Below are 19,437 nucleotides of genomic sequence, written 5' to 3'. Positions count from 1 at the left end.
AACTGGAGTACAGGATGGCTGAAGGTTGGGATGTCGAGCAGAGGGACGACAGAGGGTGGGAGCGGGACAGGGTGAGGCCAGAGCTGGGTTTACAAGTTGAACATAGCCCCACCCATCAGGGCAACCCAACCCTAGTAGGCCAGGCGTTAGGCTACTCTCAGATGTCAGTGAACCACTACTGCATTAACAGAACCATTAGGACAATTTGACCTAAGAGGGGTATATGGCTCTAAGTCAAAGACACTAGGGGTTAGGCTACTCTCAGATATCAGTGGACCAACACTGCAGTAGACTAGAGCCACGGGCATTTTGACCTAATAGGGTGATACGGATCCCAGTCAGACAGGACAAAGGCATTATTATTGTTACTAGTACTGTGTTGATCACCCCCCACCCCCATCCTGCTCCATCCCAGCCCTGCCGAACCCCCTCCATGCCCCCAGAGCTGTAAACACTTCACTTTTTTTTTTTTACAGCCCGTGTTCAAAGTCTCTGTTTCCATTGAAGAACATTAAATGACATTTGGGAAAGGGTGTGAACTGTAATTGTAAGCCACAGACCACAGGCTAACCGTTAAAAATCAGCTGTTTCAGCAGTCGGCGTAGACAGCATGGCACTGGAACTGTCAAGTCCAATTTAATGTGGCTCCCATAGACTTTTTCGACAGCGGCTTTAGTGGGGACTTTAACAGTGGAATCTATGCACCGTCACCAACTTTCATCCTCATTAACAACTATATAGTGGTGTTCTTTTGGGAGTGAGCTGGTGAGAGATCTTCCATTATAATGTTTGACAGTCTTTCTCTGAGCACAAACATATTGTTTCAGTGTAGGCCTAGTCACTTGTACCGGGCTATAACTAGGGGCCAGAGTTGTTCCTGGTCAGATCATGCAGTCATGTCAACAGGGCTACTCATAACCACCTCTCTCATCTTCCTCACTACTGCAGTGTGTCCAGTGTCCACAAGGGGTCAGACTTACGAGTGGAGTCCAGTCTGATGAGGCTGACTCGTGATTGGAGTGAGAGTGTGGCAGCAGACTTACGGGGAAGAGTCGAGGCTGATGGAGTTGGCCTGGGTAGAGGACGCGGATTTGTGATTGGAGAAGACAGGGAGGCTGGGCGAGGCGTGAATCACATGGTCCACCAGGTGCCCAACCGACGACGGCCGCATCCTCGTCCCTTCCTGTACAAACGAGTTCCGGCTGCACGCACACACACAAATTAGTGGTTAGGAAGATTGTGTGTAATCAAAGCAAATTAATGTACGCTATCCACAGTTGGAAAACTTCTATTTTATTTGGATTGTATGATGTTCTGTCCGGCTCTCTGAAACACTTAAATGTGTATAATTCCTTTCACTCATGCAATGAAATGTGTCAGTACCATTAGCGAAGGTATTGGAACTAGAATTCCCTCAATGTACAGCGGGGAAGTATTCAGTCCCCTTGACTTCATCCGCATTACGTTACAGCCTTATTCAAAAATGGATTAAATCCCCTCAATCTACACACAATACCCCATAATGACAAAGCTAAAACAGGTTTTTGCAAATGTATTCAAAATAAAAATCACATTTTCACAAGTATTCAGACCCTTTACTTAATACTTTGTTGATGCACCTTTGGCAGATCCTCTCAAGCTCTGTCAGGTTGGATGGGAAGCCACTCCTGTGTTGTCTTGGCTGTGTGCTTTGGGTCGTTGTCCTGTTGGAAGGTGAACCTTCACCCCAGTCTGAGGTCCTGAGCGCTCTGGAGCAGGTTTTCATCAAGGATCTTTCTGTACTTTGCTCCGTTCATCTTTCCCTCGATCCTGACTAGTCTCCCAGTCCCTGCCACTGAAAAACATCCCCACAGCATGTTGCTGCAACCACGTTTCACCTTAGGGATGGTGCCAGGTTTCTTCCAGACGTGACGCTGAGCATTCAGGCCAAAGAGTTCAATCTTGGTTTCATCAGACCAGAGAATCTTGTTTCTCATGGTCTGAGAATCATTAGGTGCCTTTTGGCATACTCCAAGTGGGCTGTCATGTGCCTTTTACTGAGGAGTGGCTTCTGTCTGGCCACTCTCCCATAAAAGCCTGATTGGTGGAGTGCTGCAGAGACAGTTGTCCTTCTGGAAGGTTCCTCATCTCCACAGAGGAACTCTGGACCTCTGTCAAAGGGCCTTCTCCCCCGATTTCTCAGATCGGCCATGAAGCTAACTCTAGGAAGATTCTAGGTGGTTCCAAACTTCAATTTAAAAATGGAGGCCACTGTGTTCTCGGGGATTCAATGCTGCAGAAACTTTTTTGTACCCTTCCTCAGATCTGTGCCTCAACACAATCCTGTCTCAGGGCTCTAAATCAAATCAAATTGTATTGGTCACATACACATGTTATTGCGGGTGTAGCAAAATGCTCCAACAGTGCAGTAGTATCTATCAATTCACAACAACAAACATATCTACAAGTAAAAGAATGTAAGTAAGAAATATATCAAATATAGCCATTGACTAAAATACAGCAGAATCGAATACAGTATTTACATATGAGGTGAGTAAAGGGGGTGTCCTCGGATGGGTCCACAGTGTCTCCTGACCCCTCCTGTCTCAGCCTCCAGTATTTATGCTGCAGTAGTTTGTGTGTCAGGGGGCTAGGGTCAGTTTGTTATATCTGGAGTACTTCTGTCCTATTCGGTGTCCTGTGTGAATCTAAGTGTGCGTTCTCTAATTCTCTCCTTCTCTCTCTCGGAGGACCTGAGCCCTAGGACCATGCCCCAGGATTACCTGACATGATGACTCCTTGCTGTCCCCAGTCCACCTGGTTGTGCTGCTGCTCCAGTTTCAACTGTTCTGCCTTCTTATTATTCGAACATGCTGATCATTTATGAACATTTGAACATCTTGGCCATGTTCTGTTATAATCTCCACCCGGCACAGCCAGAAGAGGACTGGCCACCCCACATAGCCTGGTTCCTCTCTAGGTTTCTTCCTAGGTTTTGGCCTTTCTAGGGAGTTTTTCCTAGCCACCGTGCTTCTACACCTGCATTGCTTGCGGTTTGGGGTTTTAGGCTGGGTTTCTGTACAGCACTTTGAGATATCAGCTGATGTACGAAGGACTTAAAGCTTGGTCGCAAATGGGTCTTCCAAAAGGACAATGACCCCAAGCATACTTCCAAAGTTGTGGCAAAATGATTTAAGGACAACAAAGTCAAGATATTGGAGTGGCCATCACAAAGCCCTGACCTCAATCCTATAGAAAATTTGTGGGCAGAACTGAAAAAGCATGTGCGAGCAAGGAGGCCTTACAAATCAGACTCAGTTACACCAGCTTTGTCAGGAGGAATGGGCCAAAATTCACCCAACTTATTGTGGGAAGCTTGTGGAAGGCTACCCGAAACATTTGACCCAAGTTAAACAATTTAAAGGCAATGCTACCAAATACCAAATGAGTGTATTGTTAACCTCTGACCAACTGGGAATGTGATGAAAGAAATAAAAACTGAAATCAATCTAGATTATTATTTTGACATTTCACATTCTTAAAATAAAGTGGCGATCCACCGGACGTACTACCTGTCCCAGACCTGCTGTTTTCAACTCTCTAGAGACAGCAGGAGCGGTAGAGATACTCTGAATGATCGGCTATGAAAAGCCAACTGACATTTACTCCTGAGGTGCTGACTTGCTGCACCCTCAACAACTACTGTTATTATTTGACCATGCTGGTCATTTATGAACATTTGAACATCTTGACCATGTTCTGTTATAATCTCCACCCGGCACAGCCAGAAGAGGACTGGCCACCCCTCATAGCCTGGTTCCTCTCTAGGTTTCGGCCTTTCAAAGGAATTTTTCCTAACCACCGTGCTTCTACACTTGCATTGCTTGCTGTTTGGGGTTTTAGGCTGGGTTTCTGTACAGCACCTTGAGATATCAGCTGATGTACGAAGGGCTATATAAATACATTTGATTTGATCCTAACTGACCTAAGACAGGGAATTTTAACTAGGAATAAATGTCAGGAATTTTGAAAAACTAAGTTTAAATGTATTTGGCTAAGGTGTATGTAAACTTCCGACTTCAACTGTATATAGGGCAGAAACGGTGCAGTGTTGTGTAAGCGGGTGGAAGCTGGCTATTTAACAGTGTGATGGCCTTGAGATAGCTGTTTTTCAGTCTCTCTGTCCCTGCTTTGATGCACCTGTACTGACCTCGCCTTCTGGATGATAGTGGCGTGAACAGGCCGTGGCTCGGGTGGTTGATGTCCTTGACGATCTTTTTGGCCTTCCTGTGACATTGGGTGCTTTAGGTGTCTTGAAGGGTAGGTAGATTGCCCCCGGTGACGCGTTGAGCAGACCGCACCAACCTTGCGGGCTGTGCAGTTTCGGTACCAGGTGGTGATTTTGCCCAACAGAATGCTCTCAATTGGGCATCTGTAAATGTTTGTGAGGGTTTTAGGTGACAAGCCAAATTTCTTCAGCCTCCTGAGGTTGAAGCGGCGCTGTTGCACCTTCACCACACTGTCTGTGTGGGTGGACCATTTCAGATCGGTGTACACATCACTGACGAAGAACTTTAAGCTTTCCACCTTCTCCACTGCGGTCCTGTCGATGTGGATAGGAGTGTGCTCCTTCTGCTGTTTCCTGAAGTCCACAATCAGCTACGTTGCTTTGTTGAGGTTGGTTGAGAGGTTATTTTCCTGGCACCACTCTCCCAGGGCACTCGCCACCTCATTGTTGGTAATCAGGCCTAGTACTGTTGTGTCGTCTATAAACTTCATGACTGAGTTGGAGGCATGAGTGGCCACACAATCATGTGTAAACAAGGAGTACAGGAGGGGGCTGAGCACGCACCCTTGTGGAGCCCCTGTGTTGAGGATCAGCAAAGCAGATGTGCGTTTTCCTACCTTGGGCGGCCCGTCAGAAAGTCCAGGACGCAGTTGCACAGGGCGGGGTTCAGATCAAGGGCCCCGAGCATAACGATGAGCTTGGAGGGAACTATGGTGTTGAATGCTGAGCTATAGTCAATGAACAGCATTCTTACATAGGCATTCCTCTTGTCCAGATGGAATAGGGCAGTGTGCAGGCGATTGCATCGTCTGTGAATCGATTGGGGTGTCAGGTAAAGTAGGAGGTGATATGATCCTTAACTAGCCCCCCAAAGCACTTCATGATGACAGAAATGAGTGCTTCGGGGTGATAGTCATTTAGTTCCGTTACCTTTGCTTTCATGGGAACAATACCGGAAATCTTGAAGCAAGTGGGGACAGCAGACTGGGATAGGGAGAGATTGAATATGTCCGTAAACACTCCAGCCAGCTGATCTGTGCATGCTCTGAGGAAGCGGCTATGGATACCATCTGGGCCGGCAGCCTTGCGAGGGTTAACATGCTTAAATGTCTTACTCATTTCGGCCATGGAGAATGAGCCCCCACAGTTCTTAGAAGCTGGCCTCGTCGGTGGCACTGTGTTACCCTCAAAGCGGGTGAAGCAAGACGGAAAACCAGCCACGTCGCGGACACCCTTTGTAGTCCGTAATTGTCTGTAGACCCTGCCACATACGTCTCGTGTCGGAGCTGTTGAATTGTGACTCCACTTGGTCTCTGTACTGATGTTTTTCCTGTGATTGATATATGGAGGAAATAACTACACTGTTTGTATTCGGACATATACCCAGTCACCTTGCCAATGATGAATGCAGTGGTTCTTGTACGAATGCTGCCATCTATCCACAGTTTATGGTTTGGGTATGTTTTTAAAAGTCACATTGGGTACAAAATCTCCTATACACTTCCTGTTGAACCGTAACCGTCGATGTGATGGTAGAACGCTGGTACACTTTTCCTCAAATTTGCTTTGTTAAAAATCCCCAGGTACAATAAATGTGGCCTCAGGATATGTTGTTTCCAGTTTGAATAAAGTCCAGTGTAGTTCTTTGAGGGCCGTCGTGGTATCGGCTTGAGGGGGCGTACACATGGCTGTGACTATAACCGAAGAGAATTCTCTTGTGGAGGAAATACGGTCAGCATTTGATTGAGGTATTCTAGGTCGGTTGAACAAAAGGACTTGAGTTTCTGTATGTTACCATAATGACACCATGAGAAGTTAATCATGAAACATACACGCCCTCTTCTTCCCGGAGAGTTCTTTATTCCTGTCTGCGCGATGTACTGAGAACTCAGACGGCTGTATGGACGGGGACAGTATATCCCGAGAGAGCCATGTTTCTGTGAAACAGAGTATGTTACAATCCCTGATGTCTTTCTGGAAGGAGATATACACCCTGAACTCGTATACTTTATTATCCAGAGACTGTACATTAGCAAGTAATATACTCGATAGTATGCACGCCTCCCGAGTCGGACTACAAGTCCACTCCAAATACCTCTTCTCCACCGGCGATGTTTTGGAGCAGCCGCTGGAATAAGTTCAATTGCCCTCGGGGGTACGAACAAAGGATTCAATTCGGGAAAGACGTATTCCTGGATGAGGTGTCGACGAGTAGGTAAACCACCACTTCCCTCCATATTATTGGCCAAAGTGCAATCACGGGAAAACCAACTGATTAGTCTACAATTAAGACTATCCTACCAATGGGACATTAAAAACTGTAATATCTTATGTTTCACTGAGACGTGGCTGAACGACGACACGGATAATATAGAGTTGGCTGGATTCTCCGTGTATCGTCAGGACAGAGCAGCTACTTCTGGTAAGACACGGGGTGGGGTTGTGTATTGGTCAATAACTGCTGGTGTGCAATGTATAAAATGAAAGAAATCTCAAGGTATTGCTCACCTGAGGTAGAATACCTCATGATAAGCTGTAGACCACACTATCTACCAACAGAGTTCTCATCCATATTATTCATAGCCATCTATTTATCACCACAAACCGATGCTGGCACTAATACCGCACACAACGAGCTGTATAAGACTATACGCAAACAAGAAAATGTCCATCCAGAAGCGGCGCTCCTAGTGGCCGGGGACTTTAATGCAGGCAAATTTAACTACGTTTTCCCTCATTTCTACCAGCATGTCACATTTGCAACCAGAGGGAAAAACAACTCTAGACCACCTTTACTCCACACACCGAGATGCAGACAAAGCTCTTCCCCACCCTCCATTTGGCAAATCTGACCATAATTCTATCCTCCTGATTCCTGCTTACAAGCAAAAACTAAAGCAGGAAGTACCAGTGACTCACTCAAAGATATGGTCAGAAAACACTGATGCTATACTACAGATGCTATACTACAGGACTGTTTTGCTTGCACAGACTTCCGGGATTCATCCAATGGCATTGAGGAGTATACCACCTCAGTCACTGGCTTCATCAATAAGTGCATCGACAACGTCCCAACAGTTACCGTACATACATTTCCCAACCAGAAGCCATGTACTACAGGCAACATCCACACCAAGCTAAAGGCTAGCGCTGCTTTCAAGGAGCAGGACCCTAATCCAGAAGCTCATAAGAAATCCTGCTATGCCCTCAGACGAACCATCAAACAGGTAAAGTGTCAATACAGGACTAAGATTGAATCCTATTAAACCAGCTCTGATGTTCGTCGGATGTGGCAGGGCTTGAAAAAAAAAAAAATCAGACTACAAAGGGAAACGCAGCCACGATCTGCCCAGTGACGTGAGCTAACAGATGAGCTAAATGCCTTTTATGCTCACTTAGAGGCAAGCAACACTGAAGCATGCATGAGAGCACCAGCTGTTCCGGACGACTGATCACACTCTCCGTAGCTGATGTGAGCAAGACCTTTAAAACAGGTCAACATTCACAAAGCACCATCAACATCACTGAGCTGCTGGTCTACGGACAATTCCTTTGAACTCAAGGCTTGGTTTTTTCTCTGACATGCACCGTCAAGTGTGTGACCTTATATAGACAGGTGTGTGCCTTTCCAAATCAATCAATTGAATTGACCACAGGTGGACTTCAATCAAGTTGTAGAAACATCAAGGATGCTCAATGGAAACAGGATGCACTGGAGCTCAATTTCGAGTCTTACAGCAAAGGGTCTGACTACATACGTAAATAAGGTATTACTGTAATACATTTGTAAAAATTTCTAAAAACCTGTTTTTGCTTTCTCATTATAGGGTAATGTGTGTAGATTGATGAGTAAAACAATTAATTTAATCAATTTTAGAATAAAATTGTAACAACAAAATTAGGTCAAAGGGAAGGGGTCTAAATACTTCCCAAATGCACAGTTTGTCTCGCCCTCTCGAAGGTCATGATATGTGGGCATTATATTAGGACATGCTGTCAGGAACTTACTGGTTAGGGGTTCCGGGTGGGGAGCGTGTGGGCAGGCTCTGGGTCTCCAGCCTCTCGTCTGATAAGCTGTTCCGGCTCACAGCCTCCCAGTCTGTGCCGCCCATCAACTTCCTGGCCAGGGGCTTACTGGGAGACCTACTCAGAAAGGAAACACAATCAATCACATGACCGAGCCAAGGAGAAAGTGATACTGCTGACCAATGGGATGGAGGACTGCGTGGTAAAGGAGATGGGGAAAAAAATACACCCTATTTACTACTAGTGCACTACCTTTAACCATGTCCGACATAGAGTGCACTAAATAGGGAATAGGATGCCATCTTAGACACAGCCAGAGATATGAAACAATCCAGACTTAAGCCCAGATGATGCTGACTGAGGCCCCAGCTCAGAAATAAAGATATAAGCTGTGAGACTAGGATGTTATGTTTGGCCCATCAACACCACTAATTCATCCTACATCATCTCTGGGTAGAGGGGCAATAATAAGGCAGTAAATGAACACTAATTAGGTTGGTGCTCGTTCACCATCACTTCCTATATTGACTTTGGGCATTACAGATTTAGGGCTGTCTTACTCTTATACGACCTACCAGCAGTAACGCGGCCTAACATACATTCAGAATGCATCTGTTCATATACATGTACAGACAGTACAGTGCTGTGGTGCATTACGTACCTGGCGAACACCCGGTCCTTGATCCCCTTCTCTTTGCCATACTGCACCGACTGCACCTCTGTCCTCCCGCTGCAGAGACAACGTTCAAACAACATCCAACGATCATTTAATACCATTCAGCCTCATATTACAAACTGCTGTGCTGCACCTTATTTCCCAACATGCGCTTCAATAATGCATAAACTCCGCTCCACTTCATGTTTCTGTTTCAACCATGTCTCAGACTTTTCTCCAAAACCGATTTGTCACAGCACAATCTAGAACGATGAAACTCAGAAGTTTTAGCCCCCTCATCACCTCCACTCACAGCACAGCTCAGAGCAAATACTCAAGTATTTAAATTTCAACAGTGAACAGTTTACATTTGTTTGTACCATTTCTAAACTACATCTGAGAAATGAGTCCATAATGAATAATAGAAGAACTCCCTTTTCCCCCCAAAATAAAAAGCATTTTGAAAAACAAGCTCAGTTCTGGGGCATGGTTAATAATTCAACTACTTTTCTCCAAGATGAGAGCACGATAGCCAACAGCTAATGTAACTCCCCAAACACTGATGATTGATGGAACTTGTCATTGTGACCTAGCAAACCTGTGTTGACATTTCAATTACAGTGTTTTGCGGCTGGCAAGGGTGTGTGTGTGTGTACGCAGATGCTCATGGGTGGAAATGGGGATTTTCGCCTACCAGTAACGGAACTTGGAGCCCAGGGTAAAGTAGTGGGCAAAGAAGTTCTTCTGGGGGGGAACGGGCCGGTCCAGACGGAAGAAGGTGTGGTGTTCTACACAGGTCTTCCATAAGTTCTTACAGGCTCTGTAGTTTACCATGTTAAACCCCAGCAACGTCTCCCTGGTCTCATTCTGTAAAGGGAGGGAGGGAAAGAGAATGACAGTGAGTGACAACAATAATGACAAATGAGATACAGTTTGAGCTGCTGGTATGTAACCGCCATCCCACAGATCATTACATTTTTTTCAGTCCATAGGCTTTACTGTGTACTATGATTCTCCTTGTTCGTTGAGACCTAGGGTTGGAGTCTGTATTTGTGTGTTTAGCATGCCTGAGACTCAAGTAGCAGAAGTGAGGAGGTGTTGAGTCAAGGTCTTGGTCACAGAAGGGGGGAGACAGGCAGCAGGGGGTTAATCCTTGACTGCTGCCAAAACATCACCATACCCCTCCCTCAGCCGCCAGAGGGTCTCCTGATGTCACACACCACTAGCCATGAAGACATGGTGGTCCTACTTGGGTACTAACAGAAAAGGCGAGTTTGCTGACCATCCACACTTGCATCTTGAAACAACTTCAAGGAAGAGCAGGTTCTCTGAACAACCCCATCATCATGTACATTAGACTAGAGGTCACCTAGCCTCGCCGTGAGGTCAGATAAAGTAGGGTTACTCTCTTGCTCACTGGAGACAACTCACTAGTCCAGGAGAAGAAAAAAAAAGGGGCAATTTAATTTCCTGGTTTGTTGTTGCTTTTTAAAGGGTGTGCTGTGACCCGTGCTCACATGACCGGCCGTGAACAGCCTTACCCATCTGTCCATGGGCGCATCCCAAATGGCACCCTATTCCCTATATACTGCACTATTTTGGGAAGAGCCCTGGCCAAAAGTAGTGCACTAAATATGGAATTGGGTGCCATTTGGGATGTACCCATGAATTATACAGCCTGAGTGACACCATGGAGGCTGGCTGACGGCCGCAGTGCTTTTAGTTCAACTGCTCTGGAAATACACCACATCCATTATTGAACCAGGGAAGAGGGGAGTGGATGGGGAAATAGAGGGAGTGGATGGGGATCTTTTCCTGGGATTCCATGGTTCCATCATGGGGCTTAACGGAACAGAGAGGAGAGGAGGGAGATGGAGAGGGAGCCAGCAGCTTTCGAATCAGTTTTAGATCACGCTCACCGCCTCCCACTGCCACAAATCTATTCTTCATAATTAATAAGCATTTAACAAGCTCTTCCTGTCTCGCTGGCCCAGATTCCAGAGACAGTCAGTGGCGGAGCAGGCCGGTGATTATGCCAGCATGCGAGTTAGTCAAATAAACAAATATGGACTCTGGGTTTGGGTGAAGGTAGCAGTGTGTTGTTAATGTCTAAGCGAAGTTGTTTCAGATTGATATGGATGCCTGTGGTATGGTGTGGGGAGGGCCTGGATCAGTGGTAGATGGTCATTAAGTCCATTAGCAGTATTAGCTAGTCTAGTCAAACTCTAGTCAATCCAGTTTCCACCCTGATGAGCCAGAGAACTGGGTCCGGTCTGGTGACACTTATGACAGGGAAACATGGTCACACATGCTTATAGGAACCTAGGGGCTGCATTCAGTACAAAGTGTGGTCCACTGGGTAAAAGACTCCGCTGACTCCACACACATTGCTGCTGGTAGATCCAATCTCACATTTTACTGTCAAAAGAAGGACAGTGGAAACAACGGCTTGAATACTTACCACTTCTCTCCTGAGCTGAACGAAAAACTGTTTGCACTTGAACGATATTTTCACAATCTTCAACCTGAGGGGAGAGAAACCCACAGAAATGCGTCAATGTGTGTCACTGCTGAGGGTCCTCTTCTTTCATGGCTCAAATTAGAGCCACTGCAGAGAGAAGCTGACTAAAATGTCTCCCTATCAAGACTAATCCCCTCCCTCCCTCCTCCCATCCTCACTCTTCCCTCACCCTCCCTTCCCCCTTCAGCCCTTTTCCCACTTCTACATGACTCACAGCTCAACTAAATATATTTTACATTCTTACACACACACACACACACACACACACATACACTCTTTTTCTCTCTCCAAGGCAGTGAGTCATGCCCCATCTAAGCAAAGCTAATTTGTCAGCCCGTTGTAGACAGAAATAGGAGCGAGGCTAGAATCCACACGACTCACTCTCTGATCCATCTCTGTTCCGAGTGACTGGATTGCTATGCTTTCTGATCTGCTCTCTGAGAGGAGTAACGTTATGCATCACCTATTACTAGTAGGGGCAGGCGAGCCAAACAGAGAGGGAGTGGCCGATAGGAGAAAGTCTTTTTGCGTGACAGTTGCCGACAGCTGTTGTGAAACGTGCCACTGTTAGCAGCCCTAAATTGACCCGGACTGGAAAGCATCTGAGCCCATATATTTTCAAATGAGCTGTATGTGCTACATCAAGCAGCTGGCTTTTAAGAATGGGGATGTGTGTGCTGTGAGGAGCTTGTAGGGGGTGGGGGTTGGGAAGTGTGTGTCCGTGTGTTGGATTATCACTCGTCTGGTCAGGATTTGGGCTATGCTATCCCACCCCTGGCACACACTTCCAGAAGCCCCACCAACAGGGCTGAATTTATAAGAATTAAAGCTTTGGGCCTCAGACAATTCACATGAAAGCCTAAACCGCTCGGAGTCCGCTCTCAGAGGAGATCCTAGAAATGATCATGTGCGGTTTACAGATTAATATGTAAAGCACTCATGTGAGGTGCTAAGAAGAATCCTATTCAACACTTTTCTGAATGCTTCTGCAACCTGGATGATTGAAGTCGATGATATATAGCTGAAAAAACACAAAACATATCCTCTTCCTACTCTCACACACAAACAGTGAACATTTCAATTTCTAACACAATCTACAAAAGTGGATGCTATTTGTGATCACAAACAATCCTCTTGTAGCTGCGATCCAATTCATTCTCTGATTCACAAATCGCCTCATCTTGTATCAGAATCAAGTCTTCAGTTTGTCACTCACCAGGGAAAGCAGTTGATTCGTACCCTGTTCTTGTAAACCACGATCCCTGTGGACATCACCCCAATTAAAATCTCAGTGTTGCTTTGATCCTGGAACAGAGAGCGAGACAGGAAGATTGGGATGAAGAAACACCGGAAGGAAGGAAATCAACAAGAAACATTGGTGGCTTAAGAGTCTAAGTACCCTGACAGTGGGCAAAGCCTGGTGGGAGCTGGTATACAGACCCTTTCCCCCTAATGCAGGGGTGGGGGGAGTGCCGCCTTTTGGTAGCCCTAAGCTACATTTTGGTTGGGGGGACCCCCCCCCCACGCGCTAGTGGTCGCTTAGTGGCTAGGGACGGATATCAGTAGGGGGGAGCGGGCATTGTCTGCAGCTTAAAAATGGGGCACAACCACTCTTTTGTGTCATTCTTAAAAAAAAAAAAATGTATCTTATGTTTGTTGTGTAGTAAATAGTTCCATTTTTATTTACATTGTTTTTTATTCTTGTTTTCCTGTAAAGCACATTGTGTTACATTCCATGTCTGAAATGTGCTGTATATATAAAACTTGATACTCTCCACTGTAATTGTCAAAGTGTGGTGATCATTCTAGAGAAAAAAAATTGCTGGATGGACAATGGCGGCTGGGGCCTCTTTTTAGATCTGCCTTTGACTCATTGTACCAGGACTGTCTACGTGACCTGCTCTGTCTTATGAACCAAACTATTATCCAGACAAAAACAAGCAAACCTAGACAGTCAGACAGACACACACCAAGACACCCAAACTAGCACATAAAAGCATGCAGACAGACACATTCTGGGGCAAAGAGAAAAGCCTGTCTAATCGGACAATGAGGGAAATCTCTGTACAATTGCGGATTAGTTTAAGGCCTTTTGACACTGGAGTGCTCTGCCCTGCTAGTCTTTCTTTCTTCACAGAGACACACACACACAGACAGACGGCTCGTCGAGGCTCAGTGGTTCTGCTGTTCCTCAGCTGTACAGGAATCCAAAGCATTAACTTCATGAGGCCCTGGCGGCACGGGCCAGAGGAACACGCTGACGGTACATTAGAATGATATACTACTGTACACGCATATTTCAACCTTCAATCTGCCTCGATACATTTCTACCTGCTGGGTTAGAAAGCACAGGCTTTTCTAGATCTAAGGCACAGCTGTATGAAACATTGGTGTCAGTGGTGCTATGAAAAGTGCCTTTATGCGGTAGCAGTGACACACACACAGACACACACAGGGGAATAGCCTTACCCTTGCATAGTGCAATTCCACTCCGTACAGCTCCAGTGTCCTTGCTGTGTTCAGGTAATTAAACTCTGACTGGGCCGGAGACAGGCCACTGAGGAGGAAGACCGAGAAATGCATGAGAGAGGGAAGGTGCCTCAAACTCCACAGCTAGTAACCCATGCACAGAAAATGGAGCTGTACAGTGAGGCCACGCTTTTCCTCGGAAATTCACTCAATAAAACCATGGAAACCTTCTCTGCTATGAAAGCTGGTGCAGACAAGTAAAACGAGTATACAGCTGTGTATGAACATCAAAATCAAACAAATTGTATTGGTCGCGTACACAGTTTAGCAGGTGTGGTGAGTGCAGCGAAAGGCTCATCTTCCTAGTTCCTATCAATCAATGCTGTAAATGTTAAACTACACAATACAAACTTAGTACAGCAGTAGACAAGTTATTTTTGGATGTAGGTAATAGTACTAGAACTGTTCTGAGCAAATAAATAAAAAATACTGCAAAGTTGACTAGGAGCTAGAAACAGGGTGACTGTTGGTCGGCGCCATCTTTTGTTTCTTGGATCAGAAAGAGTATGCATGGTCTTGTGAAGATGGGCCCCTACCTGTGCTGTTGGTGGTGTTTGGTAACCTCCTTGTCGAAGCCTTGGGGTGGGTTGGGGATGAAGCAGAACTGTGAGAGGTAACCAGGAGCATGCTCCGAATCACTGTAGTCCCCCAGCTCAGCTACACAGTGCAGAGAGAGTCTCAAATAAATTCAAATAGTAGAGACAGTCAAGTCAACTCCCTATATGACGCAGAAAACAGCAGGCTTATATTGTATATGAAAGATAAACCATTGCCTATCAATACAGTAACGAATAGAAGACAACCTCAAAAGCCTGGTTATGATGTCTATTAATGAAAGAGACAAGTGGTTGAGTAGCCTTTGGTGCTCCAACCACCTCTACAGTAGCTAAGTACCTTAGATCAATTAGCTTGCGGTCGTGTGCGAAAGGGCCTCAATTCATATGAGTGGACCTCTAAACCACTGGCTCACGACTATCACTGACAAACACATCAATTCAATACACAGTTATTGATGTAATCACCAGAAAGAAAAAAGCACAACCTTCAAACTAAACAGTAAATTGCCTATGGATTTATGCAAAGAAATATCTACACAGCACTAACGCCAGAGGCTTCAGCAGGAGTGCATTTCTTGATCGAATTTGATCAGCCTCACCGATTTCGCAAAACTAACCCAAATTAACAGCAGCATTCCATCATGTTTCATACCCTTAACCCCATGGTTAAAATAGCATGAAACCCTTCTCATGAGTAGAGACATTGAGCTAATATAGGCCTAAGTAAGTGTCTGGACATGGAATGGTTGTGTTACATGGCGGTGCAGTTCAAATCCCTCCAGTGACCTATATAGCAGTGAGACTCCCAATGAAAAGCCCTGGAGAGTGAGGCAAGCCTCAGCGGGCCGCTGCAGTGGAAATGGGACAGACAATGAGGAACATACCCCTAACCCTCTCCCCTGCAATCCGTCAGGAGTCATTATTAAGGTCAATCTGATGAAAAGTTGACAAGATGCACTCCTCAGGCTAACGGCCCACTACAATTGGAGAATGTGGCTCTGTGCTAGCTGTAGACCACTAGGCTAGGCTAACATGTAGATAGCATGTTGGTTACGGAGTTGAGCTGCTGGGCGACTCGGCTATTCTTTCCCATGAAGAGTTGAGCTGAGCTGAAAAGGCTATATTGTGCTACAGTATTCTGGACATGTCTGTTCAAGGCTGAGCAGCAGCAGTACTCTGCAACATAGCATTTTATCTACTTCAGTGGCGTAGCACAGTTTCCTAGGGCCCCCCTCAAGGTCCAAGCAGAGGAAATGTGCAGTTTTATAGATAATCTCATGCTTTTTTTTACACTTTGTCATGAGGATGAGAGAAAATGTTGCAGTTTTAGAGCTCAGGGATTCTTGAAAGATTAACATTTGAAATATCTATTTGGTAGACTAAAGTATCAGCTGACACCATGCAAAGGAACCTATTTATTTATTTTTTATCAAATGCAACTAACTTGATTGTTGTAAACTCAATCTGACCCAATAAAGGCCATTTAGTTCTTACAATTGTCCAAGTGTGTAAAAAGGCCTTGATTGTTTAATTCTAACATTTGATTAATCAAATATGTAATACAAATCTCCTAACTTCTTTTTGTTTTGTTTTAATGCACAATTCAAATCTCCAGGGCTAATTTCTTAAGCATGGTATGTTCTTCTAAATTTAGTACATAAAACAACATTTATAAAGCCAACATTATCCCTTAGGTCTAATATGCTTAAACAATTCAAGTGCTTGCTATGTTGCAGAACAGTGATTACATTTGGGGGGGTTTGACAAAAAAAAATGTATCTAAAGGGGGTTTAGCCATCAGTGACAGGAGTTGACAAGCCACAGAGCTGACAGATACTCACAACAGTCCAATAAAAACATTGGATAAAAGTAGCGACTCAGAGCTAGAAAATGGTATATCATACACTACAGTTGAGGAACAATGGGAAAATAATTCTGCTTTGAAAGTTGATAAACTTGGAACCTCACTTTTGAGAAAATGGCCATTGAATAATTTGGTAGACCTACTGGAGAGCTCTACTTTGTCTACACCCATTTAGCATCTTTCACACCCTCTTAAGCTTTAGCCCCACCCATCTCTTTAAGGATTAACATGTGAAGCTATGTACTAAACGACCAAAGATTAAGACTAAAGGCTGGTTTATACTATGGTCTGTTCGTAATTGAATCTGGAGTGCCAGATTGTGCTCTGGGTGTTCGTAAACTCAGTGTTGTTAAGATTGTCCGTTCGTAAATTCAGAGCATTTCACACTCAGAGCGTTCAGCGCACACACTACTGGACGCTCTGGCCGAGGAGTAGTGTTAATCCGAGCGTTCTGACTAAACAGCAGTAGTCAAGCACCCAAACTAACTAGCTAACATTGGCTAGCTACTTCCAGACAAAAATGAGAGAACAGCTCACTCTGACCATTTTACTCACCCTAGTAGAGCTGGTTAGGCCGTTTATGTTAGCGTTGGTGACTGCAACTGTGCTGCTGGCAATTTAATTACACTTTTTGCCAACGTTTACTGACACCGGCCATATTCAACGGGTGTTGAGTGTTCGTAAATTCATCAGTTATTCTGCGCTCTGGCACACTCAGACGAGAGCGCTCTGAAATCGGAGTAGATAGTCAGAGTGAATTTACTAGATACGTCTTTTGACAGTTGTCGCAGTGACACAAAGGGGATGCCGCCGTGAAATTCGAGGCATTATCAAGTGCTTGCAAAATTGTGAATTCGTGGTCCCACCTTAAACCCTCAAACTTTTACAGATTCACAATTGAAAGCATCCTGTTGGGCTGTATCACCGCCTAGTACAGCAACTGCACCTCCCGTAATCGCAGGGCTCTCCAAAAGGCGTTGCGGTCTGCCCAACACATCACCAGGGGCAAACTACCTGCCCTCCAGGACCTCAACAGCACCCGATGTCACAGGAAGGCCAAAAAGATCATCAAGGACATCAACCACCCAAGTCATGGCCTGCTCACCCCGCAATCGTCCAGAAGGAGAGGTCAGTACAGGTGCATCAAAGCAGGGACAGAGAGACTGAAAAACAGCTTCTATCTCAAGGCCATCAGACTGTTACAGTGCCTTGCGAAAGTATTCGGCCCCCTTGATCTTTGCGACCTTTTGACACATTTCAGGCTTCAAACATAAAGATATAAAACTGTATTTTTGTGTGAAGAATCAACAACAAGTGGGACACAATCATGAAGTGGAACGACATTTATTGGATATTTCAAACTTTTTTAACAAATCAAAAACTGAAAAATTGGCCGTGCAAAATTATTCAGCCCCCTTAAGTTAATACTTTGTAGCGCCACCTTTTGCTGCGATTACAGCTGTAAGTCGCTTGGGGTATGTCTCTATCAGTTTTGCACATCGAGAGACTGAAATTTTTTCCCATTCCTCCTTGCAAAACAGCTCGAGCTCAGTGAGGTTGGATGGAGAGCATTTGTGAACAGCAGTTTTCAGTTCTTTCCACAGATTCTCGATTGGATTCAGGTCTGGACTTTGACTTGGCCATTCTAACACCTGGATATGTTTATTTTTGAACCATTCCATTGTAGATTTTGCTTTATGTTTTGGATCATTGTCTTGTTGGAAGACAAATCTCCGTCCCAGTCTCAGGTCTTTTGCAGACTCCATCAGGTTTTCTTCCAGAATGGTCCTGTATTTGGCTCCATCCATCTTCCCATCAATTTTAACCATCTTCCCTGTCCCTGCTGAAGAAAAGCAGGCCCAAACCATGATGCTGCCACCACCATGTTTGACAGTGGGGATGGTGTGTTCAGGGTGATGAGCTGTGTTGCTTTTACGCCAAACATAATGTTTTGCATTGTTGCCAAAAAGTTCAATTTTGGTTTCATCTGACCAGAGCACCTTCTTCCACATGTTTGGTGTGTCTCCCAGGTGGCTTGTGGCAAACTTTAAATGACACTTTTTATGGATATCTTTAAGAAATGGCTTTCTTCTTGCCACTCTTCCATAAAGGCCAGATTTGTGCAATATACGACTGATTGTTGTCCTATGGACAGAGTCTCCCACCTCAGCTGTAGATCTCTGCAGTTCATCCAGAGTGATCATGGGCCTCTTGGCTGCATCTCTGATCAGTCTTCTCCTTGTATGAGCTGAATGTTTAGAGGGACGGCCAGGTCTTGGTAGATTTGCAGTGGTCTGATACTCCTTCCATTTCAATATTATCGCTTGCACAGTGCTCCTTGGGATGTTTAAAGCTTGGGAAATCTTTTTGTATCCAAATCCGGCTTTAAACTTCTTCACAACAGTATCTCGAACCTGCCTGGTGTGTTCCTTGTTCTTCATGATGCTCTCTGCGCTTTTAACGGACCTCTGAGACTATCACAGTGCAGGTGCATTTATACGGAGACTTGATTACACACAGGTGGATTGTATTTATCATCATTAGTCATTTAGGTCAACATTGGATCATTCAGAGATCCTCACTGAACTTCTGGAGAGAGTTTGCTGCACTGAAAGTAAAGGGGCTGAATAATTTTGCACGCCCAATTTTTCAGTTTTTGATTTGTTAAAAAAGTTTGAAATATCCAATAAATGTCTTTCCACTTCATGATTGTGTCCCACTTGTTGATTCTTCACAAAAAAATACATTTTATATCTTTATGTTTGAAGCCTGAAATGTGGCAAAAGTTCAAGGGGGCCAAATACTTTCGCAAGGCACTGTAAATAGCCATCACTAGCCGGCTTCCACCCGGTTACACAGCACTGCACCTTTGAGGCTGCTGTCTTATAGACATGGAATCACAGGTCACTTTAATAATGGAACCATAATCACTTTAATAATGTTTACATAGTGCTTTACTCATCTCATATGTATTATATTCTACTCTATTTTAGTCAATGCCACTCCGACATTGCTCAA

The 19,437-nt window shown here is 44.9% G+C and overlaps 1 protein-coding gene across 4 annotated transcripts in view; it reads right to left on the bottom strand.

The window, feature by feature from the left end:
- Positions 1–19,437, bottom strand: part of LOC112246720 (tyrosine-protein phosphatase non-receptor type 4-like) — a 103,069-nt gene that overhangs the window by 30,260 nt on the left and 53,372 nt on the right. For 3 of the 4 annotated variants that reach the window (XR_006082965.1, XR_006082967.1, XM_042318660.1), the window contains exons 8-15: positions 14,535–14,655; positions 13,939–14,026; positions 12,686–12,774; positions 11,410–11,473; positions 9,643–9,815; positions 8,955–9,023; positions 8,276–8,410; positions 1,044–1,202 (exon numbers count right to left, since the gene is read on the bottom strand). Coding sequence is in view for 1 of the 4 variants with exons in the window: in XM_042318660.1 (XP_042174594.1) it covers positions 1,044–1,202; positions 8,276–8,410; positions 8,955–9,023; positions 9,643–9,815; positions 11,410–11,473; positions 12,686–12,774; positions 13,939–14,026; positions 14,535–14,655 (898 nt within the window). In the remaining 3 variants the exon portion in view is untranslated. The remainder of the gene's footprint in view (positions 1–1,043; positions 1,203–8,275; positions 8,411–8,954; positions 9,024–9,642; positions 9,816–11,409; positions 11,474–12,685; positions 12,775–13,938; positions 14,027–14,534; positions 14,656–19,437) is intronic. The other variant, XR_006082968.1, reaches the window with a different exon arrangement.

The sequence above is a fragment of the Oncorhynchus tshawytscha genome, linkage group LG03, assembly GCF_018296145.1.
Source record: "Oncorhynchus tshawytscha isolate Ot180627B linkage group LG03, Otsh_v2.0, whole genome shotgun sequence".
NCBI lineage: Eukaryota > Metazoa > Chordata > Actinopteri > Salmoniformes > Salmonidae > Oncorhynchus > Oncorhynchus tshawytscha.
The sequence above is the reverse complement of the archived record's forward strand: the minus strand, read 5'-3'. Positions and strand labels throughout refer to the sequence as shown.